Source organism: Epargyreus clarus, unplaced genomic scaffold, assembly GCF_041222505.1.
Source record: "Epargyreus clarus isolate Ecla_fem2 unplaced genomic scaffold, WU_Ecla_fem_2.2 ptg000006l, whole genome shotgun sequence".
Classification (NCBI taxonomy): Eukaryota; Metazoa; Arthropoda; class Insecta; order Lepidoptera; family Hesperiidae; genus Epargyreus; species Epargyreus clarus.
The window spans coordinates 8122832-8143109 of record NW_027332214.1 but is presented as its reverse complement, the minus strand read 5'-3'; the positions used below and the strand labels follow the sequence as shown (position 1 = coordinate 8143109).

The 20278-nt window shown below is 36.8% G+C and overlaps 2 protein-coding genes across 4 annotated transcripts in view; one reads left to right on the top strand and one right to left on the bottom strand.

Annotated features, from left to right (window-relative positions):
- Positions 1 to 13854, top strand: part of kay (transcription factor kayak) — a 51474-nt gene extending 37620 nt beyond the window's left edge. For 2 of the 3 annotated variants that reach the window (XM_073073942.1, XM_073073943.1), the window contains exons 2-5: positions 9794 to 9968; positions 10390 to 10948; positions 11285 to 11417; positions 11834 to 13854. In XM_073073942.1, coding sequence (XP_072930043.1) covers positions 9794 to 9968; positions 10390 to 10948; positions 11285 to 11417; positions 11834 to 12049 — 1083 coding nt within the window. In that variant the 3' untranslated portion in view covers positions 12050 to 13854. Of the gene's footprint in view, positions 1 to 6008; positions 6222 to 9793; positions 9969 to 10389; positions 10949 to 11284; positions 11418 to 11833 lie in introns of those variants that run through there. The other variant, XM_073073944.1, reaches the window with a different exon arrangement.
- A 734-nt stretch (positions 13855 to 14588) lies between these two features.
- On the bottom strand, positions 14589 to 20278 carry LOC140742512 (sodium channel protein Nach). Its single transcript, XM_073073407.1, is given in 9 exon segments — positions 14589 to 14947; positions 15200 to 15309; positions 15461 to 15587; positions 15768 to 15958; positions 16871 to 17007; positions 17347 to 17479; positions 18131 to 18287; positions 19609 to 19829; positions 20181 to 20278. Coding segments are annotated over 9 exon segments (1323 nt in total). The 3' UTR covers positions 14589 to 14798.

The following is a 20278-nucleotide window of genomic DNA, read 5'->3' as shown; positions in this document are numbered from 1 at the left end:
ATCTGGGGGATTGCATGGACATTTACTAATTCATTAAAAAATGCATAGATTGAAAAAAAAACAGAGGAGGGTTTTATTTTGCTAGTGTGCCTTAAATCTAATACTAAACCGTCTCGGCTAGGGGTGAGACCGCCCCCATTGAAAACTTGCTGAGCAAATAGGAAATCAATACCGGAAATCCCGAACGGGTGGCAACCCTATTCTTGGTAAATATTCCCCAATCCCCCTTCGTCTGTTACCGCACCTTTAATTGTACCGCATTTAAAGCAATTTAGTTCCTCCCTTTTAATGATAAGCTTTGTAAATATGTGAAATCAAGCCTTCATTTAACTTAAAAGTGAGTTATCTGCATGGGTTGACCCATTTCACTTTTATCTGTTTTTAGGTTACTTGTGTGTACATGTTTGAACGCAGTGAAGCACGGGTTTTTAAGTATTTGTTCCAAGTTTGCTTCAAATATTTGCACTTTGGCATTTGGTGTCGGTTTTTCGAGCGTACAACAAAGCGATTAAACTTCAAGTATGTGCGGAGCCTGCTACACATGCGCAATGTCCAGCTGCTAGGAGACCATGACATGAGTGACAGGTTAAAAAATTTAAACACATTTAAATGTGTGAGCAAAACCTTTGTTCAAATATTTGTTTATGTCTGGCACGGGCTTAATATATGTAAAATATTTTGTTTAAAACAGTTATACGAACTCGAAACAGAAACAAAATATAATTTTGTTGAGTTGGTACCGACGTATGACCTTCTTTACAAATCACTTAATTCAACTAACGAATATTAGTTTACTCAAACGCTTAAAGCATTCAGTTCTTATCAATTAAATTATATATTAGTTTAATTAAGCAAGAATATACTTTAAATTAAAAAGTAAACTATTGTTGACCTATAAACAAATTGATTGCCGTTGTCTAAAATTATTTTATTCGGCTTGTTAACTTAGTAATTTTGTATTAGTTGTCTTAAAATAGCTCGTTTGATGCAGCTATCGCAAACAGGGTACGGCAACTCTAGTAATAAGAAGTATTAGTATTCGAAGTATTAGTATTAGAAGTATCAGTATTAGGAGTATTAGTCTGCAATTACCGGTGTTCAGAGCCGGATTAACCTTAAGGCAGAGTAGGCAACTGCCTAGGGGCCCAGGATCGACAGGGGCCCACTGCAGACTCCGTACTAACACGCAGCCAACCCGCGCTGAGCACGCATAGAGCCTGCGTATGTCTGAACCCGCCCTTAGGACGTCATCCATGCCTATATCGGGAATTGTATTCAGGAATGTGGGTAGAAGGCAAAAAAAAAAACATTATTTAGTCAGTCAGAGTAGGTAAAGAAAAGGGGCCCGAAAATTGTATTGCCTACAGGCCCATACAGGGTTAATCCGGCTCTGCCGGTGTTTCATAAGTTTAAACAGCATGGTCCGACTGGGGAGGTACTGCCAACATATGTTCTGACGGGGAAGCAGCTCTTACTTTTTGGTGGAAGAGTGTCGAAGCCGGTGGACTTATATATGCGGCGATAATTTTAGACCTTAAGAGTATCTGTGATCGGCTTCACGTAGAACTGATAGTATATGGAAATTGGAATTTGTACAGATGTCCATAGGCGGCGGTGACCTACCATATTTTACATAAAAATATTTTATGATTTCAATTTTTAAATTTACCTTTTTTGTTCTCTTTTTAACCTTCTTTTAATAAGTAAAATATATTTTTAAGAAAATGTTGAAAAAATCATAGTAACATTTTTTTATTTTTATTATCGCTCATATATGAATTCACATTAGAATAACGCAGTGCGTGGCGCTATAATCTCGTTACTCAGTCTAGGTCTAATACCTACAGTGTAGGGTCTAGATATAGTAGTGTGGTTGGTTTATTGCCTAAGGTACAACGCAGCGGTACGGTACCACGCAACCTGATTTGTTTATCTCAGCCACGTTATCTATGACCCTCACTGGTACTTCCTCTATGCGTGTTACTGTACTGTGGCACTTAACTACGGTGTAATACTGCAATGCGATTAGGTATAATGTTGTTGGCTTTAGAAGATTTGTTTAGGAGAAAATATATGTTTTACGCATAGATTAGTAAAGATACTTCGCCGCCTTGAAATTGAATGAAGCCACAAACGGCTTATTAGTAAGTTCTTTTTTTTGTATTCTTGACAAATAAAAACATTTTTAGAGAAAATTTACGAATAAATAACTAATACAGCGTAATTTACATAATAAATAAATAATTATTTCAAATATTTTAGGGACATTTTAGCACGGAGACGTGGCAAAACTTTTTTACGCAACTATTTCAATTCTCAAAACTGGGTACATTTTCTTGTTAGGAGTGAGTAATCATTACTTATCTATGGTTTTACGCAAAATAATTTATAGAAAGAACGAGCTTTTGCCCGCGGCTTCGTTCGCGTTACGAAGTAATATTTTCATCCCCTATTTTATCCCCTTGGGGGTAGAATTGATCAAAATCCTTTCTTAGCGGATGCCTACGTCATAACATCTACCTGCATGCCAAATTTCAGCCCGATCCGTCCAGTGGTTTGGGCTGTTCGTTCACTACTAGATCACTACGTCAGTCAGTCACCTTTGAGTTATATATATTTAGATGTTCCGGTGTAATAGAAACAATTAATGATATTATGAAAAGTAGCTTAACACCTAGACCGAAAGTAAAGATCTAAATTCGATATTTATCAGCCATTATCCAATCCATACTATTTCTGCCTACTAAAGCTCTGAATGTGTAATTTTCTGCCTAATAGAAATTATTAAATAGCCTAGGTTAAAGATAAATAGACTGATTTGTAAATTACAAGAAAGTAGTAGTAGATTACACTAGAAGTGGAATAAAACAGGATCGATTCATATGATAACTTCCATATTACACGACAATGTAGCTACTAAAATACAATATAACTAGTATCTCTCTAACACTAAACTCTTGTACACATTTATCTGTATTAATCATTTTGACATGTTGTATTAATATGAGCATAGTATTTTTTCAACAATAGTTCCGCATTGTTGTATAAAAATAAACGTTTTATCGCGACATTTGAGATAATAACTGTTGTCATTACACCACAAGCTCATTACGCTGACGTTGTTCACGTCACGTTAAGAAATGGAGATATCTGGCATGCGTTGTGACGTCATTTTGATATTCATGTTTTGTTAACGATATAATATAAAGTTATGGACGAATAAGACCGTTTATATCTGCAGATATTTAATGCGTCAGGTACAGGATATGACAGACATTTTTATACAATGTTTGTGTTTTGTGCGGCTGTTATTTACGGTATAAACGCCAATACACATTATATACGGGAATACTTCTGCCTGCTACAGCATGCGTCTGATGTAATATATGTAAATATGTAAACGAACCCTTAACGATTGCCAAAGTTTTGACATAATAAATAATAAATGTTGTAAATTAAATTTTTTTTAGAGAATTAAGTTATTGACTTCTACCGTTGATTCAGAAGTTTTCAAGGAAATTTGTCATTTTCAAATGTTTCAACTAAATAGAAATGTAGAGTTACTTAAGAATTACAGACTGCCATTTAAAATCTACTTTACAATGACAGGAATGTATGCAATGTCAATGTTTGTAAATTTAAAATAGTCACATAACTTCAGACTCACTCAATCAATTAGTTTATTTTAGTAATCCCAGAGACAGAATTTTACGGTTAATTCTTTACATCCCTTAGGCCATAAGTTGAGTACCTCTGCACCACCTCAAGTGCACGTCACAACTAGATATAGTGGTGATCTCAGCCACACGCCAAGATAGCAATGCTTCGTACCGCCACAGTGCCACATCTTACCTTGTGTATGAAATAGGTACAACTTTTTAAATAACTTTACATGTTTGTAGATTCGCATTTTATATTCGACAGTAGCGGTATTTGATTAACTGTGTTATTTATTTTTGGTAACTGTAAAAATATTTTATAAAAAATAATAAAAAAGGTCTATGAAATTGATAGAATCGGTTATTTTAAAATTTTCTTGTTTAATTATTATAAGTACCTAGTTAATAATATTTAGGTAATTATACTTAGGTATTAGGTACATAAAAATATTAGTAGAATATTTTTTAATTTAAAATAAATAATTCGTATTAATATAATTAACGGATATATTGTTTTACTACTTATATAAATAAAAACGAAATCCATTTTTACATTCCCCGTTAGATACTAAGTTTCAGTAGCTGTACATTTCAGACGGTAGTAACGAAAGAAGTTTATCACAATTTTAACGATAATGTATAAGAATGCGAGAGAATAAATAAGGTTTATTTAATTGCTAGGTAAGCACCGTGACCAATTAACGTGCGAGCGGGCGTGCGCGACCGCTGTTGAGACGAATTTTAGGCCCAGGCTCATTACGTTACGAGTTCTCTATGTTGATAGTGATCAATGTCTCTATGTTGATAATATTGCAATGATAAAGGTTTTTTTAAACGCGTTGTATACTGATAAGGTAGTGCGACAGTGCAAGTAATTTTGCATTGTTTAAATAACTGTTATTGGTTTTCATATGTTAAATCTTTAGGAGTAAGTGTATATTTTTATTTGTAAATTAGTACCAATACGTGCGTCTATGAATTTCAGGCACTTTTTTCACTAATTGTTTTGCGTTTTTACATACATGACGTCTCTTACACCAGAAAGAGAAGAACATTGTAAATATAAAAAATGATACGATGATATGTACTAAAATAAGAGGATACCATTTGGTTAGTCATGCAATGAACGTTCAAAAACAAAATTGTTTTCGTCGAAAGGATGATTTTCGTAACGGGATTAAACCGAATTTCATTTAAGCAATTGTGGTAATTGAGCGGGTTGCGCGCCTTCCGGAGCAGCCGTCTGCTTTGTCCTCCGGCCACAAGCGGCCACGAGGCCCCAATGCCCGTGATTTTGCCGCGGTTGCTAATGATCTGCTTGACTCATTTTATTCTGGTAAATACCGAGTAGCCCCGTTGAGGTATTACCTATCGTAAATATCACTTTTATTTCTGATAATGGAATAAGGTGTGTACTGTATAAAGTATACCTATACAGATTATTGGGGAAAACATTTTAATTTATTTTTGTATGGGACATTTCGTTTAAAATATTATCCGCGTGTTTTACCGTAAGTTTAAATCGTGGGAAAATAAGGAAGTCTAGGCAATTATGGTAGAAAAAATACGTTAATACTTTTTAAAATTTCAACTAATGTGACCAAATAAGGCCGTATTCGGTGGAACGTCTCGCCCACGGGCGCCGCGCGTCCTTGCGGCAAGGCCTGGCCGAGCCTCCCGCCCACTGTCAGGCTGCCACAGACATCCGACATTCATAGAAAGACACACAATAAAGTCATATTTATATGCTACTTAAACTACTGGCTGAATTAGGCTAGTCTCCGATCAGACTAGTCTAATAAGATTAACGCAACAGTACATAAATTGGAATAACATTCTCAGTCTTGTTTGCTCATTGAGTATTCAAAAAGCGGAAAGTGGGTCACGTACCTATTAGCCCAATCTTATCGGCAACGAAATTTTTTGGACGACGCCGTGTCCAAACATTCGTTTACGAGCGATTGTAAAGTGATAAGGACGCGTGGCGGTACGCATTGTTTTCGGAGTCGGGTGCCCATTACCTCAGTTAACGCGGCGGCGGCGTGTGATGCGAAATGATGCGAAATATTTCCGGAGTTAGAGGAGTGTTCTATAAATATATGATTCGACGTCGCTCGTGGGCGAGCATTTCGGACGAGCGAGGGCGGGCGCGGCGCGGCAGTAGCGCGCGATCCGCCGCGGCCGGCCGCCGCACGCCGTACGCGCGCGCAACGAACGAACGACCCGCACTCCCGCGCACACGACATTCTAAGCGATATATCGCGAGAACCGACCGATCCGCCCCTAACTAACCCGCACCCCGACGCCCGACGGCTCCTACCCGTCGAGTGTACCGCCGGATCGATTTCTCCACATTCAATACCTACTCCTTGCGAGGGCGGATTATAACGAACAAATCGACTAACAAACTCGAACCGCACGAAGGTGTCGCGTCGCAAAAAGCGCAATACAATAGAGTAAGCGTCTAATTATAAACGTGGTTGAGTGAGCATCGCCGAGATGCAGAACATCGATCCACTGGAGTTCGCCAACATCCTCGCCACGGAGCTATGGTGCCAACAGGTACATCGCCGGCCAGCGCCGCTCACGCCGATATATCAGTAATTGGTGCACTCGCCGACTGGCACTCAGTGACACATTACTCATAAGTCTCATAGATATCTAAATCCTAGTAATGCCATCATTTTCCTGGCATATCATGATTTTCATTTATTTTTCCGTCGCTGTAATTAGCAAAGTTTTAACATGAGGAAACATTCAAAATATCCTACGAAAATCCTTCTTATAGTTAATAGTGTTGCAAAGTTAATTCTTGATTAAATTCCTCGGCTCTAAATTAATTACCGATCGAACGATCGATATCAGATCTCAAACTCTACATGAACTCTACCACAATTACACGAGCATACTTTATGAAATTCATATTTCGTAAACCTTCAACACAATTTCATTAAGTATAATCATAAATTTTCCAAAAAAAAATTATCACTAAAGCTTGTCTATAACTTCCGAACAAAATAGGTTTAAAAAAATATACTGAACAATTTTGTATTTATCTTTATGTATAGATTAAAATTACTTATAATATTCATCGATATTGTTAGAAAATCAGTAGCTAGCTAAAGATCATAGAAGCTGGAGTTTAGATCGTGCGGGCATTGTTTATTTTACTTATTTAATTGACTTTACGCGAAAGATTTATGGCTAGCTTTTACCGCGATAATGTATCCTGCGTTACACGGCGAACAGGTACTTTAAAGATAACCGTTGGCATTAGTTATTCTAGTGGTGCAGACTTTATTATGAAAGATCCTAATGAGGAGGGGAGGTAGCTCTTTGAACACGACAAAACTGCAGAAGGGTAGTATAAGTAAGCGATATTTAATTCTTCAGTATTCTTCTTCGTGATTGGTAAAACTCCTGAGCCCGAGAAATTTGGTTCTTAATTGTATCAAATGGGAATACGTTTGTGATCAATTACAAGTTGAAGTTTAATTTTATTTAAAATTAATTATATTGGATCCGCCCTATATGTACCTATGTACTTTTTAGTACGTCTCCTATTTTGTACTGGATAAGTAACCGTGTCTATTAAAGTTTTCAATAAATATTACAGTTGTAAGGGAAAAACTAAAATTAAAATAAGTAATGTCATAACCAAATAGTTATATAATTATATTAAATGAATTTAAATTTTATTTTACTATTAATGGAGCGTGTAGGAGGATGTAATTATGTTAATAAGTTATATTTAATATAATATGTTTTCATATCCATAATAAAGTCCACTGTTGATTAACATAAACCACATACAATTTAAATTAGCTCACTATTAATTTATTAGTATCAATTTATATTTAGCCCATTGTCAGTCAAGTACAGTGGTACTACAACTATTTCTGCGTTATATGACCACTGGTATATATTACTGGGCGTATACTCTTCAGATCACCTTTTAGACTAAATTACACATCGCTTCTTTGCAGGAATAATGGCACAAGTAAAAAAGGCAATTTTCCAGGAGAGCCAGTTTAAAATTAAACAATATTTTGTTTCGAAATCTTTTATTTAAATGAGAATTAAAATAATGATAAATACAATTATAAGTATTTATAGTTATGTATATAACCACAGTACTGTCAGGAATCATTAAAATAGGAAATATTTGGGATTAAATTGAATCTATAACAGAAAAATGAATTTTGAGTTGTGTCATTCTTCTTGTAAGCGACATGTCCTTTAGTGACAAGTGTAAATACAAAAGTGTACTTTTTTCCAAATGAACCCTTGGAGACTGTTGCCCTAATTGATAGTACTGTCTATGGGCAGTAAGTAATACAAAGCGAATTTCATGTTCGCTTTAGTTTTCGTCATTTCACTTACTTTTAGAAAAAACAAAAGTGCCATAAAGAGCCCCGGTGAGTTCATGGACCTATTTGTAGTCTATTTAGTTACTTCGTCAGTGGTATCACTCAATAATAAGACGATTGAATAACAATAGAGGCGTGATCGACGGAACAAATTGTTAAGTTGGAATAGGATACAGTAAATTATTTCATACGCGATTATTTAACATAATAGCAATCTCTGCTATGCTTTGCTGTGACTCATACAGTCGTTTCCATACGTTTCGGGATGAAAAACAGTCTAACTTATAAATCGAGGACCTATGTGGTATCTTTTCCAGTATGTGGACACAAATACTATAATGGATTTTTTTATGTATGATAATTAAATGATCTAATTTATTATTGAAAATTTGCTAATCGGAATAAGATAAGGAACAAATGTACATTCATTATAACATTAGCTTTTACCCGCAGCTTCGTTCGGAGACAGAGGTTTTTATCTATCCCTCGGGAACGGTACTTTTTGAGATAAAATGTACTCTATGTCCTTTTCTCAAACCCTGACTAGTAATACAATAACTTTCATGACAGTCCGTCATATGGTAAAGGCGCGAAAGTATTATCATCATCAACCCATTATTGTCCCACTGCTGGGCACGGGTCTCTTCTCAGAATGAGAAGGATTAGGCCATAGTCCGCCGCGCTGGCCAAGTGCGTATCGGTAGACTACACATATCTTTGATATTTTTTTATAAATCACGATGTTTTGCTTCACCGTTTTAGCAAGTGATAATTAATTTCTAATACGCACATAACATTGAAAAATCAGGGGCATCTAAGGTAGTATAGGTTTCAAAAAATCATCGCGAAAGTATACAAATGAATAACCTAACATTCCCATTTATAATATTATAGTTACTTGCCGCCTGAATTTCCGATCCGATAGTAGTTTAAGAAAAAATATTGCCTCTGACTATAAGTGACTCCGTAGGCCTATACAAAATAAATATATTTCATTTCATTTCGTTTATTATTACATGCATAATGATGTGTTATGTATTATCATTTGTTGTTATTGTTATTGTTCGAGCGTTAATGTTTTGCTGATAAAAACCGATCGGAATGTGGAAGCGATGCAACATTAAAACATTGAACAAATATTGCATAATGATTTCGCAATTATTTTAGCGTGTTTACGCTCGTATTTGTAGTATTGTGATATATAACACCTGTGAATTACATAAGTGATTGTAGGGCGTGCTATTAGACCTAATTGCAAGTATAAAAGTGCTGATCTAAACCTTCTCAAAATATTCTTAGCTTGTACTAATTAAGTGTTGTTAAGTTCATTTCATATGTTTATAATCCCAAAACGATATATAGCTAAGATTACCTATTTAAAAAGAAACCAGTATTTAATTATATATATATATATATATTGTCTACTTCGATTTCGTTTTTACATTTACGTAAAAATATTTCTGGCTACTTCGTACTTTACTTTGGTATTACTGATTTGGTTATAACACCGTTACGTTACGGCCCCCATTATTTATAAATTGTTATAGTTTGTATTTAACTCAACTTTATTACCACAAACTTACTAAATTTCTGGGTAAATAATAAAATATAATAATATTTAAAACTCGGACCTATATACATTAAAATATGTGTGAACACTATTTATGTGTCATTTCAGAATGAAGAAACGGATTAATAATCATTATTTATTATTATAAATCAATATTTTTTTATTTTTCTAAACGTGTCGTCTTCTCTTTCCAGTTGGCAAACCTAGAGGGCCTCCAGTCGGGGGTCCCGACCCGCACGACGGCGACCATCACGCCCACGCAGCTGCGCAACTTCGAGCAGACGTACATCGAGCTCAGCAACTGCCGCGGGGAGCAGACCAACCACGCGGGCTTCGTGCCGCCCTCCGTCACGCACGCCAACAACTACGGTGAGACTCAATGAAGAACTTACATTATGGAATTACGAAACGAGTGTCACAAGTGTCCACTGTAATTTTTGGTCATCTGTGATCAGTCCCAGGTAAGGAGGTAGTCCTAAGGTGGAATTTGAAATCACTAGTATTAGTATCTCTTCTTTGCCTTATCAATTAATCAGACCAAAGAGAATTTCACACCGTTGTTATAAGATAGATATAGAGGGTGGTGACAAGCAGTGAGCCGACAACAGAGTTATACAACAGATAATTTTACTTTGTTTTAAATATCTCGTATAGTTTCGTTGATAGCATAGTTAGTAAGTACAAAAACTCCTTTAAGGCAGAAAGAAAAATGCCATCTCATGTTACCAGATTCTATAAATGTGTATAATTCATACGACAAATATATAAACGAGCAATTTTGATATTGCAGGCATCCTGAATCCTGTCGGTAGTTACTGTGAGTCGGGCCCGACGACGGCGCTGCACGTGTCGCCGGGCCCGCTCTCCGCCAGCGGCGACAGCAGCAGCAGCCCCGGCCTGCCCGCGCCCAAGCGACGCAACATGGGCGGCAGGAGGCCCACCAAGGCGCCCCAGGACCTCTCCCCCGAGGAGGAGGAGCGCAGGAAGATCCGCCGCGAGAGGAACAAGATGGCCGCCGCGCGCTGCCGCAAGCGACGACTCGACCACACCAACGAGCTCCAGGAGGAAACTGATCGGCTGGAGGAGAGGAAGGCGTCATTGCAAGAGGAGATCCGCAAGTTGAACGAGAACAGGAACCAATTGGAAGGCATCCTCCGCAGTCATATGCCCATCTGCAGGCTCGGCAAGCGGTCAGTGAGCCCGCCCGACGTGAAACCCTTCCAAGAAACCTTCGGATACCCGGAAATGCCCGAGGACGGCGTCCGTGTCAAGGTGGAAGTGATGGAACCCGTCGACCCAGTGCTAGGACTAGATGCCGATATCTATACCTCGCCGGCACAAGACAAAAGGTGAGCAATGATCCTGTAAAGTAGAGCCTGTGAGATCTTGTTAAGGACATTGGTCATGTTGCCTAATACAGTTCAAGTCGTTTGTAAACAATTTAGGGTTAAAATTGTATATTTTTATATTCTGTCACAAGCTTTCTATGATTCAGTGAAAGTTCTTTTAAAGTTTGTAGAAAATGATGATTATTAAAAAAATAATTACGTGTCTTTAAAGAAGTCACTGATTAAAATACTTACGACTTACATTATTTTTGATGAGCATAAAATAAAATGACTTATACAATTGAGCGTAATTTTCATGTATGCAGTAAATAACAATGTGACTGTCGTTTGTTTCAGAATAATGTTGTCGGCGGCAAACCCGGCAGTGGTGACGGGTTCCGGGGTGATCACCCTGGACACGCCGCCGGTCTCCTCTCGCCCCAACCGACCCAACTTCCTACAGGTGCCGCTCAGCGTCACGCCCGCACAGGTATACACCCATACTTTATTTGTGTACCTACTGAAACGATTACTTTTTAATACTTTTGAGACAAAGATAATAATTTTATTTAGGAGGTTAATGTTGGTTTTTGTTAAATTTAATTAGCATAGTATAGTCCGCGCCAAACTGCTAGTCCACTCAGTAAATTGCGAGCAGCTGTAGTCATACAATTTGCTATGGCGACGCGATTCATTTATATTAAAAGCGGACTAGCAGTTTTACGCGGACTATATGAAATCACTAGTAAATTAATTACATAATTGATTAAATGATGACAGTCCAGTATGGCCCTCATATCAGTGTGACATTTAATAAAATTTAACTTTATTCTATATTTTATTTAACGCTTACAAATGATTTAAGTCATTTTGAATAGAAACTCAAATCCGACATTCCACTTCCAGATCCACAACAACAAGGCGCTGGGCAACAACAACAAGATCGCCGGCATCGAGATCAGCACGCCGAGCAACGGCATCCCGTTCAACTTCGACAGCCTGATGGAGGGCGGCACCGGCCTTACCCCCGTGCACCCGCACCCGCACCCCTGCGCTCAGCAGCAGCGCGGCGCGCCCGACCTCGCCTCGCCCGACGCGCACGGCAGCCTCGTCAGCCTCTGAGACCGGCTCGACGCGGCCTGCGAGCTGTTCGAGGCGCTGCAGACGCTGCCCGGCTCGCCGCTGCACTCGTAGGCTGCAGCGCTGCAGCCGCTGCACTCGTAAGCTACAGCGCTGCGGTCGCGGCCGCTGCATTCGTTATCTGCAGCGCTGCAGCCGCCGCACTCGCAGACTGCAGCGCTGCAGCCGCGGCCGCAGTCGCCGGCTCGCCGCCGCGCGCTCGTCAGACGGGCCGCGGCCACTTCGTGTTACGCTATTTATTCGACTCACTCTCTTCTGTAACCTTACTGGTTTACACGCATTAAGTTAAAAAAAAAGTTGTAAATTAAATTAGATTTCTTATTTAAGGTTAGCTCCGTCCTAGCGTTAGAATAAATTGTGATCGGACGTAATATGAATGCATAAATAACGCATTGTTATCATCTATTAGAAATAAGGTTGATAATGAATTGACGTTTACTACTTAATAAGTGTAAACCAGCCAACTGCGCCGGAGCCCCGGGCGCTCCCGGGGCTCTCGTACGTACTTGCTCACGCCCGGCGAGCCGGCCTACGAAAGTCAATTACTATTTTTATAAATAGACTTGTATTTCTGCAGAAATAATAATTGTGATCTAAAATAAAACAGAGTTTTATTTGAGCATTTCAGGGATTTTATTTCGAGTTGTGCTTAATCTCTAGCGAGGCTAGAATACGGTGCGTTTATAGTGTAAGTTAGAGTAAAAGATCTCTTTTACCTTCGACTGCAACGCGATTTTATATGTAGCGGCACAATTTATAGTATTCGTATGCGGAAAAGAGTATTTTTATTCAGCGATTCTCAAAATCTTGTCATAATAAACCTCGTGCCATTTACTACGTCTACTCTCAGAAATACAATACGAAATATTTAGTTAACCATAAACTAACAGCAATATTACTTAAAAATAATTAATGTATCGATTGTAAGTTAGCTCAATGTTGATGTAAAGTCTTACCGTTCCATTGGATTAGGTACTGGTAGTGTAATTATTGTTAAGGATTTGTGATACGTCCAGTGATGAGCGCCGCGGACGCTCGCTGTTATTGTGAACCGACTCATGCCTTATTTATTTCATCTCGATCTTCCTCTCTATGCCATTTCTTGTTCTAAGCTGTTTCTTAAACTCTATAAACCTTTCTATTCTGTTAGGAAATATGCTGTTATCGCTTGTGATGTCAATTTTATACTCATATTTGTATCGTAACGCGGCATGAGTTTTTATTTTATATTTGTACCAATAAAATAATGTCTACTGGAATAAAACAATTATATTAGTGTAAGGCAATAATTAGGTTAAGAGCACTTAACAATTATTATAATTACATAACTTAGACCAAATTATTATTTTATGCGCTTTGTCATAGATGTAATTAAAATCTAAGCCAAATATTGATTTATGTCGTTATTCTAGGTTTAGGGTTAGCCGCCATTTCCGACAAAGTATTATTGGTTAGACGAGGAATGCGGAGTATTTATTATATTATTTAACCGTCTGAACGAATGTGCAATATGTTCGTTGCCTGACCTTTTATATAAACAATTTTTGTATAACAGCATTCGCTCGAAGATATTTAAGCATAATATGAACATCTATAGTTATAAGAGAGATGTAATTTTTTCTAGAGGATTTTTCTTAACGCGATTGTAGAATACTTTTGTATTTTTTCAAGAAAATTTAGCAAAGCAATATATTTAATAATGAAATTATTATAATAATGATTACCATCAGATGTAGTTAAATATATATGTAAATCAGAAAATATAAATTTGTTTACGTACACCTGGATTTGAATTTGTTTTATTTCACTAATATCCCGTTTCTTCATTCTCTCACGTTCTTAAAAAATACTAATTGTGTATTCAATAGAATTTATTACATTTAAACAAATGAAATACCATCAAGTGTTATTAATTTTACAAATTATTGTGGAATTACTATAATTTATTATGATATAAACCGCTACGTTATTAACACAAACGCATTTTGTAGGTTAAGAATAATTGATGCTAATAATAAATGACACACATTTAGTATTTTTTTAATTTATTGAAAGAATTATAAATTTTAAAATTGGATCGTAGCTAGTTAAAGGTCTAGAAGCTTTTAGTAATAGAAAAAAATTGAGATATATGCGAGGTAGCTATTAATATATCGCGTGCTTAAAGGTAAAAGGGCCTATAGCTAAGGGTTAATAGGGATTTATGCTGAAAGGGCACATAATTTTTTTTTTTTTGCCATTCGGTTTGAAATTATCTGAAACGTAAATTTTTTTTACGTTTCAGATAATTTCATATAATAAAATCTCAATTTTCATAATATTTCATAATATAATAAAATCAAATATATAATATAATAATTTTTTTTTACGTTTCAGATAATTTCAAACCGAACTAAAAATTTTTTACGTTTCAGATAATTTCAAACCGAATGGCAAAAAAAAAATTTTTATGTGCCCTTTCAGCATAAATCCCTATTAACCCTTAGCTATAGGCCCTTTTACCTTTAAGCACGCGATATGTCAAATTAACAATAGAATTGCTTCATTTTCATTTATTTAGCATTACTAAGCTTTGTTTTTATGGAGAGATGCGAGTTAAAAATTGCAACTACTGATGCAAATTGAGGGTTATCATCATGTTACTAAATATTTTCAAAGCACTTGCTCACTTAGCTAAGCTTACATCGCCTATTTTTAATCGAAAGCTACCATTATAAGTGAATTTGCCTGCTTAATTCGTATAATTAACCGTGTGAAGCAGCGCGCTGCGCAAGCGGTCACGCACGTGGTTCCTGACCGCCATGTAGATGTAGAACAGCACCTCGATGACGCTGATGACACTGCAGCCGAGGCACAATCCAAACACGCCTCCAAGGTTAGCTACAATGAAACGAACTTCGTAGCGATGATAGGGCATTTAGGGATTGTATAGAACATGATTGAGAAAATAGGTATTGAAAATAGAACTCGTCAATCCATTTGTACTAAAGGACACAAATCCAGATCCAGTTTTTTTACGAAATCACGTCCTGTCGATGTCGATGAAAAATATGAATAGCAGAAAGTAAGATAGAAATATGACCACAAGTAGGTACATGTGTATGACTGACCTGACTACATAAAACTACTTACAGGCTAAGCTGATGAATGACATGACGGTCTCTTGTTTCTGCTTCATGTGCACCGAAGTCGGGAAGAACAAATGTATGATGGATGTGCTCTCGTTAAACGTCAAGTTGGCACTGTAGAACAATAAATGTCCTATTTGAATAATATTGAAATCATTTTTACAAACGATCAGTGTGCTCCAATTTTTAAAGCAAGTCGAATATTTGAACGGAACGAACGGAAAATAAAAGTAAACTTAGTCTCAAAGATATGTTTAAAACTTACTAAGTATTCGTTACAATGTACGGGAGTGCATCTAAGTTTCCAACACTCAATTCCAGCTTGTATCGCCGTGATTCACAATCTCTGGGACAGTCGCACTGATCCGTCCTGTACCATTTGCTCATTTGCACTGAAAAGTGACAGAAATCAGGTGGATCATGTCAATTTTTTTGGATATGACTTCAAATGGTTTGGTAAGCAAATGATATTTATCGTAGTTGCTTCCTCAACTTTACTGATAAAGATTTTTTATAAGACAGTGACCAGAAATACAGATCTAGACATTTTTATTATTTTATTAAATATTTACTCTTAGCCGCCACAATACAAGCGATGCTGCTGACATTACACGCCTCCTCAACTTTCAAGGAGGGCATGTAGATCATGGTGCAGCGGCACCGAAGTTCCACTTCTCGCACGAAGCACAGGAGGTCGCAGTCGGAATTGTGATACAACATAAAGTAGGGAAGCGTTTGTTCCTCCTCGAAATAGCATTTGCGACTGTGAAAAAGGGGTAGTTATAATTAGGTTTAAATTATAACTAACATAACGTTATGTATTTTTAAAAATAACTTATATTGTTTTAAATGGAAGGTATTTAGAACTAGACATTAAATAGACTAGCCTGAAAAATTAACCTTTTACAAGCAAAACGACACGAGTGACACGACACGAAGACTAAACCTTTTATTAAATGAAGCTTCTATCTCCTCTAAGCATCTTGCTACACAAACTTTAAATAGGTAGCTAGTTAAACCTAATTAATTGCGCAGGCAAGAAGGCATCTATTAAGAGCTTTTAGATAGATAAGATGAATATCAGTTACGTTTCTGTGACTAGCAATAAAATTGTTTTGTTAAGTACACTCTAATGGCAAGAGGCTGTTAATTAAATTGAACGTGAGGTCAAGAGATCAATTACCTTCGGGCGATATCTTCTTATATCTAGCGATAATGATATCAACGCAGCGATAGTTATCGTTCTCTTTTACTTTATGGTCTTGAACTTTAACATTGTAGTCGGAATTTGCGCTGCTTGGTTTAATGTTTGAGAATAATCTCAATTACGTATATCTCGGTAAAGTAGATGTGTAACAAAGGTGATAGAACTTTTTGTGCTTCGATTCAGGAGACGTCAGCGGCACACCTGATTTAGCCTTACAACAACATTGTGCAGTGCCACTGTGTTTTAGTTTGAAGAGTGTGATAAGGGAGATACACTTATTTGTATGAAACGTTCTAAATAAATCTAGCAATACCGTGGATGCCGTTTGAATTGAATGTTTCATCAGAATAATTAATGCACAAATATTACGTCATTTAAAGTGCTACAATACTGCTACAAATCTGAAATAAACATGGGGCGCTACAGTTTACGAATACCTATGGTGCATATAAAGTTCTAAGGATATACCTTCGAACTGGTAAAGACTTAACGTCATCCGAGCAATATGTGTAGGTGGCACGTATCATGTGGAAGGATTCCGTGTGAGGTGCAACTACGCGAGACTCGTCGTCCGCGGGGAATTCAGTCCAATCCGTTACCATGATCTGTATTAATAATTGACATTTACTTATTATTAACAACCTAATCATATTATTATATATTTCAAACTATATATATATTATTAGTATATTATGAATATATTTCAAACTAGACTTATATGCTCACATAAAAATACCAAAAGAATTAGACAATATTCTAACATTTAAAAAAACCAGTCGTCTGTATGTTTTTACAATGTTATAGGTTATATTTTCCTCAAAATATTATTTCTAACACATGTGGAACAGTAGTGGACAGTTATTTAAAAAGAAACCTTTTTAACATCCCTATTTAAAAATCAAATCTTAATAAAAATTAATATCTATCAATATTATTATTCTAACCCTAGTAGATCCAGCGTATACGACGGTACCATCTAGGGCATCCTCTGGTTCATAATCCACTACTATTGTTAATGATTCTAGAAACCCTGCCTTCGAAACCGGCCTAGGAACAAAATCTTGGATCTTCTCATTTCTAAAAAATATTTGACAATACATTACAACACAATACCAATACAATACACTTACTTTTTCCAACACTCAAAGCTATAATCACAGAACGATTTCGTATATCATGTGTGTATACTGTACAGTTGGAAAAATACAAAGAACAAATAACAAGCACTGAAACCTAAAATTAAATCTGAATTCGTCGTTTAGATCAACTTCATCAGGGATTGAACTAGAAACCAACCGCGTGTTACAAACCGTCTGGTAACAAAAGGCAGACTTAAAGTTAAAACTGCTGAACATTAGAAAACTGAGCAAGGCCAATAATTCTGAATAGAGAATAATAATATCTATTAATGAGCTTTTGCCCGCTTCGCTCGCGTTACGAAGTAATATTACTAACTAAGAAGATTTATGCAAACTTTCATCACCTATTTTATCCCCTTGGGGGTAGAATTGATCAAAATTCTTTCCTAGCGGATGCCTACGTCATAACATCTATCTGCATGCCAAATTAAGCCCGATCCGTCCAGTGGTTTGGGCTGTGCGTTGATAGTGATCTACTATGTCAGTTAGTCACCTTTGAGTTATATACATATATTTAGATGAAGACGGCCATAATATTTTAGCAGTTATTGTTAAAATCAATATATGTGGGATATCTAAATTATGTTACCTTTTATTTTGTGTAAACCTATAAACGCCGTTGAAAATACAGCATAGTCCATGCCTGGTTAGTATAGGGTTAAATAGTTCTGCGCACGGGTATAGCCGACCATGGAAGAAACATCTTTTCAAAAACCTATCGCATCCTTGTGACATGGATCCCATGACTTCCGTTGACTGGAAAATATTTTATGAATATTTATCATACGCTCATAGATAAGTAAAGATTACTCACTCCTAACAAGAAAATGTACCCAGTTTTGAGAATTGAAATAGTTGCGTAAATAAGTTTTGCCACGTCTCCGTGCTAAAATGTCCCTAAAATATTTGAAATAATTATTTATTTACTATGTAAATTACGCAGTATTAATTATTTTTTCGTAAATTTTCTCTAAAAAAGTTTTTATTTGTCAAGAATTCAAAAATAGTACATTACAATACGAGGACGAAAAATTTTTTTCTGACAAGTGTGAGTTTGCAGGCCGAGCCGCAGGCGAGGACTGCAATCACACGAGTCAGAAAATCATTTTTCGTCCGCGTGTTGTATAAAATTTTATATTACGGGGTCGGAAATGGGGGTTTTGCGCACGCGAAGCGTGCGTAAAACGTCCATTTACGCACGCCGTGATATAAAAGAACTTATAATAAGCCGTTTGTGGCTTCATTCAATTTCAAGGCGGCGAAGTATCTTTACTAATCTATGCATACGCTATGTAACTTGCTAGAAGTCAGTAAGTCACGGGCTTATCGCTGTATTGGCTTAAGAAGTTTAATCTAGTGAGTACTAAGGATTCGCATAGCTTAATCCTTAAGCCACTGCCTATATAGATACCTAAGTACTCTGTTACTCTATTAATGAGGTATTTTAGATCTATGTACTAATTACGAAGTTAGTATATTTATAACATGGTAGAGACGTAATGAGAATTGATACAAACCGTATACCGATTGAGATCTATAAGTGCCTGCAAGCTCGCCAAGGCGTCAATATTCAGGTCATCGATTAGTTGGTAGAAGCCCAGTAGCTGAGGTAGAACCCGCTCCAGATCTACCGACTGGTAACCATCTCTAAGTATTGTAAAATAACAATTTAAGTAAACATATTTATTATGAATACAACAAACGTGGTAAATTCCTTTATCGTTCGACTCTGCGTCTATCTCCATACGTACTTCGGTCTAATAACAGTAGTGTTAAATGCTGCTGTCTTTTGGTTTAAAGGGATTAGATACACAATTACACATACAATTCCAACTTAGCCCAGTCGTATCTGGGGTTAACTATGAACATCAATGGACGACAATAGTCGCTTACCATTAAGTGAAATACATTATCGTTTACAACGTATTTGTAAAATAAAGAAACGTACGTTTTGTGGAAAAAAATCGTCGAAACCGGTAGAGGTCTCCTTTACTATCTTCCTAAATTTTGGTCTGTTAAAATATTTCAGTCAAAAGTCTGTTATATATTTTCTGAAGTTTTCTGGACTAAATACTTACATGAGCGTCCTGTTAAAGTGTCTCGCGGCGCTAATAGTGATCTGATTAGGTGAGCAGATAGTGATGGCTGGGTGCGGCAGGTCCTGGATGGGTTCGTACTGATTCTCGATAGTGATGCGCGTGGGCATCTCCTCGAAGCGGTAGTATAACAGCCAGGTGAGCGCACACGCCAAAGACACTATCAATGTCATTACTAGACCCCAAAAACATCTGAGGACCGATCAATAAAGTTAGTATTTTTGAAAGACGAAGTATCATGAAGATTCAACCGAGGAGGAACCACAGCTTCACTCATTTATAGCGTTAAGCAGCTGCGTCGCGGTGGATGGGAGTGTGTGCTGGCTGAGTTACCTATTTATGAGGTGACTATCTCAGTTCTCAGTAGTAGCAAAGCATGTGGACAAATCCATGTTTTTCAATTACTTAGCCTTCACGATAAGAAACTCTAATACCTATAGTTTGGTTTTGATTTAAATTACTATATTATATTGTAAATATCTCGTATTTATAAAGGTAGGAAAGAAGTAAACAAAAAAAAAAGAAATTACATAAGAAAGTTACCTTGACAGACGATCTGGATATAAATAAAAATACTTAAGGCCCAAAATGCTGCTCTCCAAACAAAACTTTCGTAGCAGGCTCTTAAAGTGTTTCCCCAT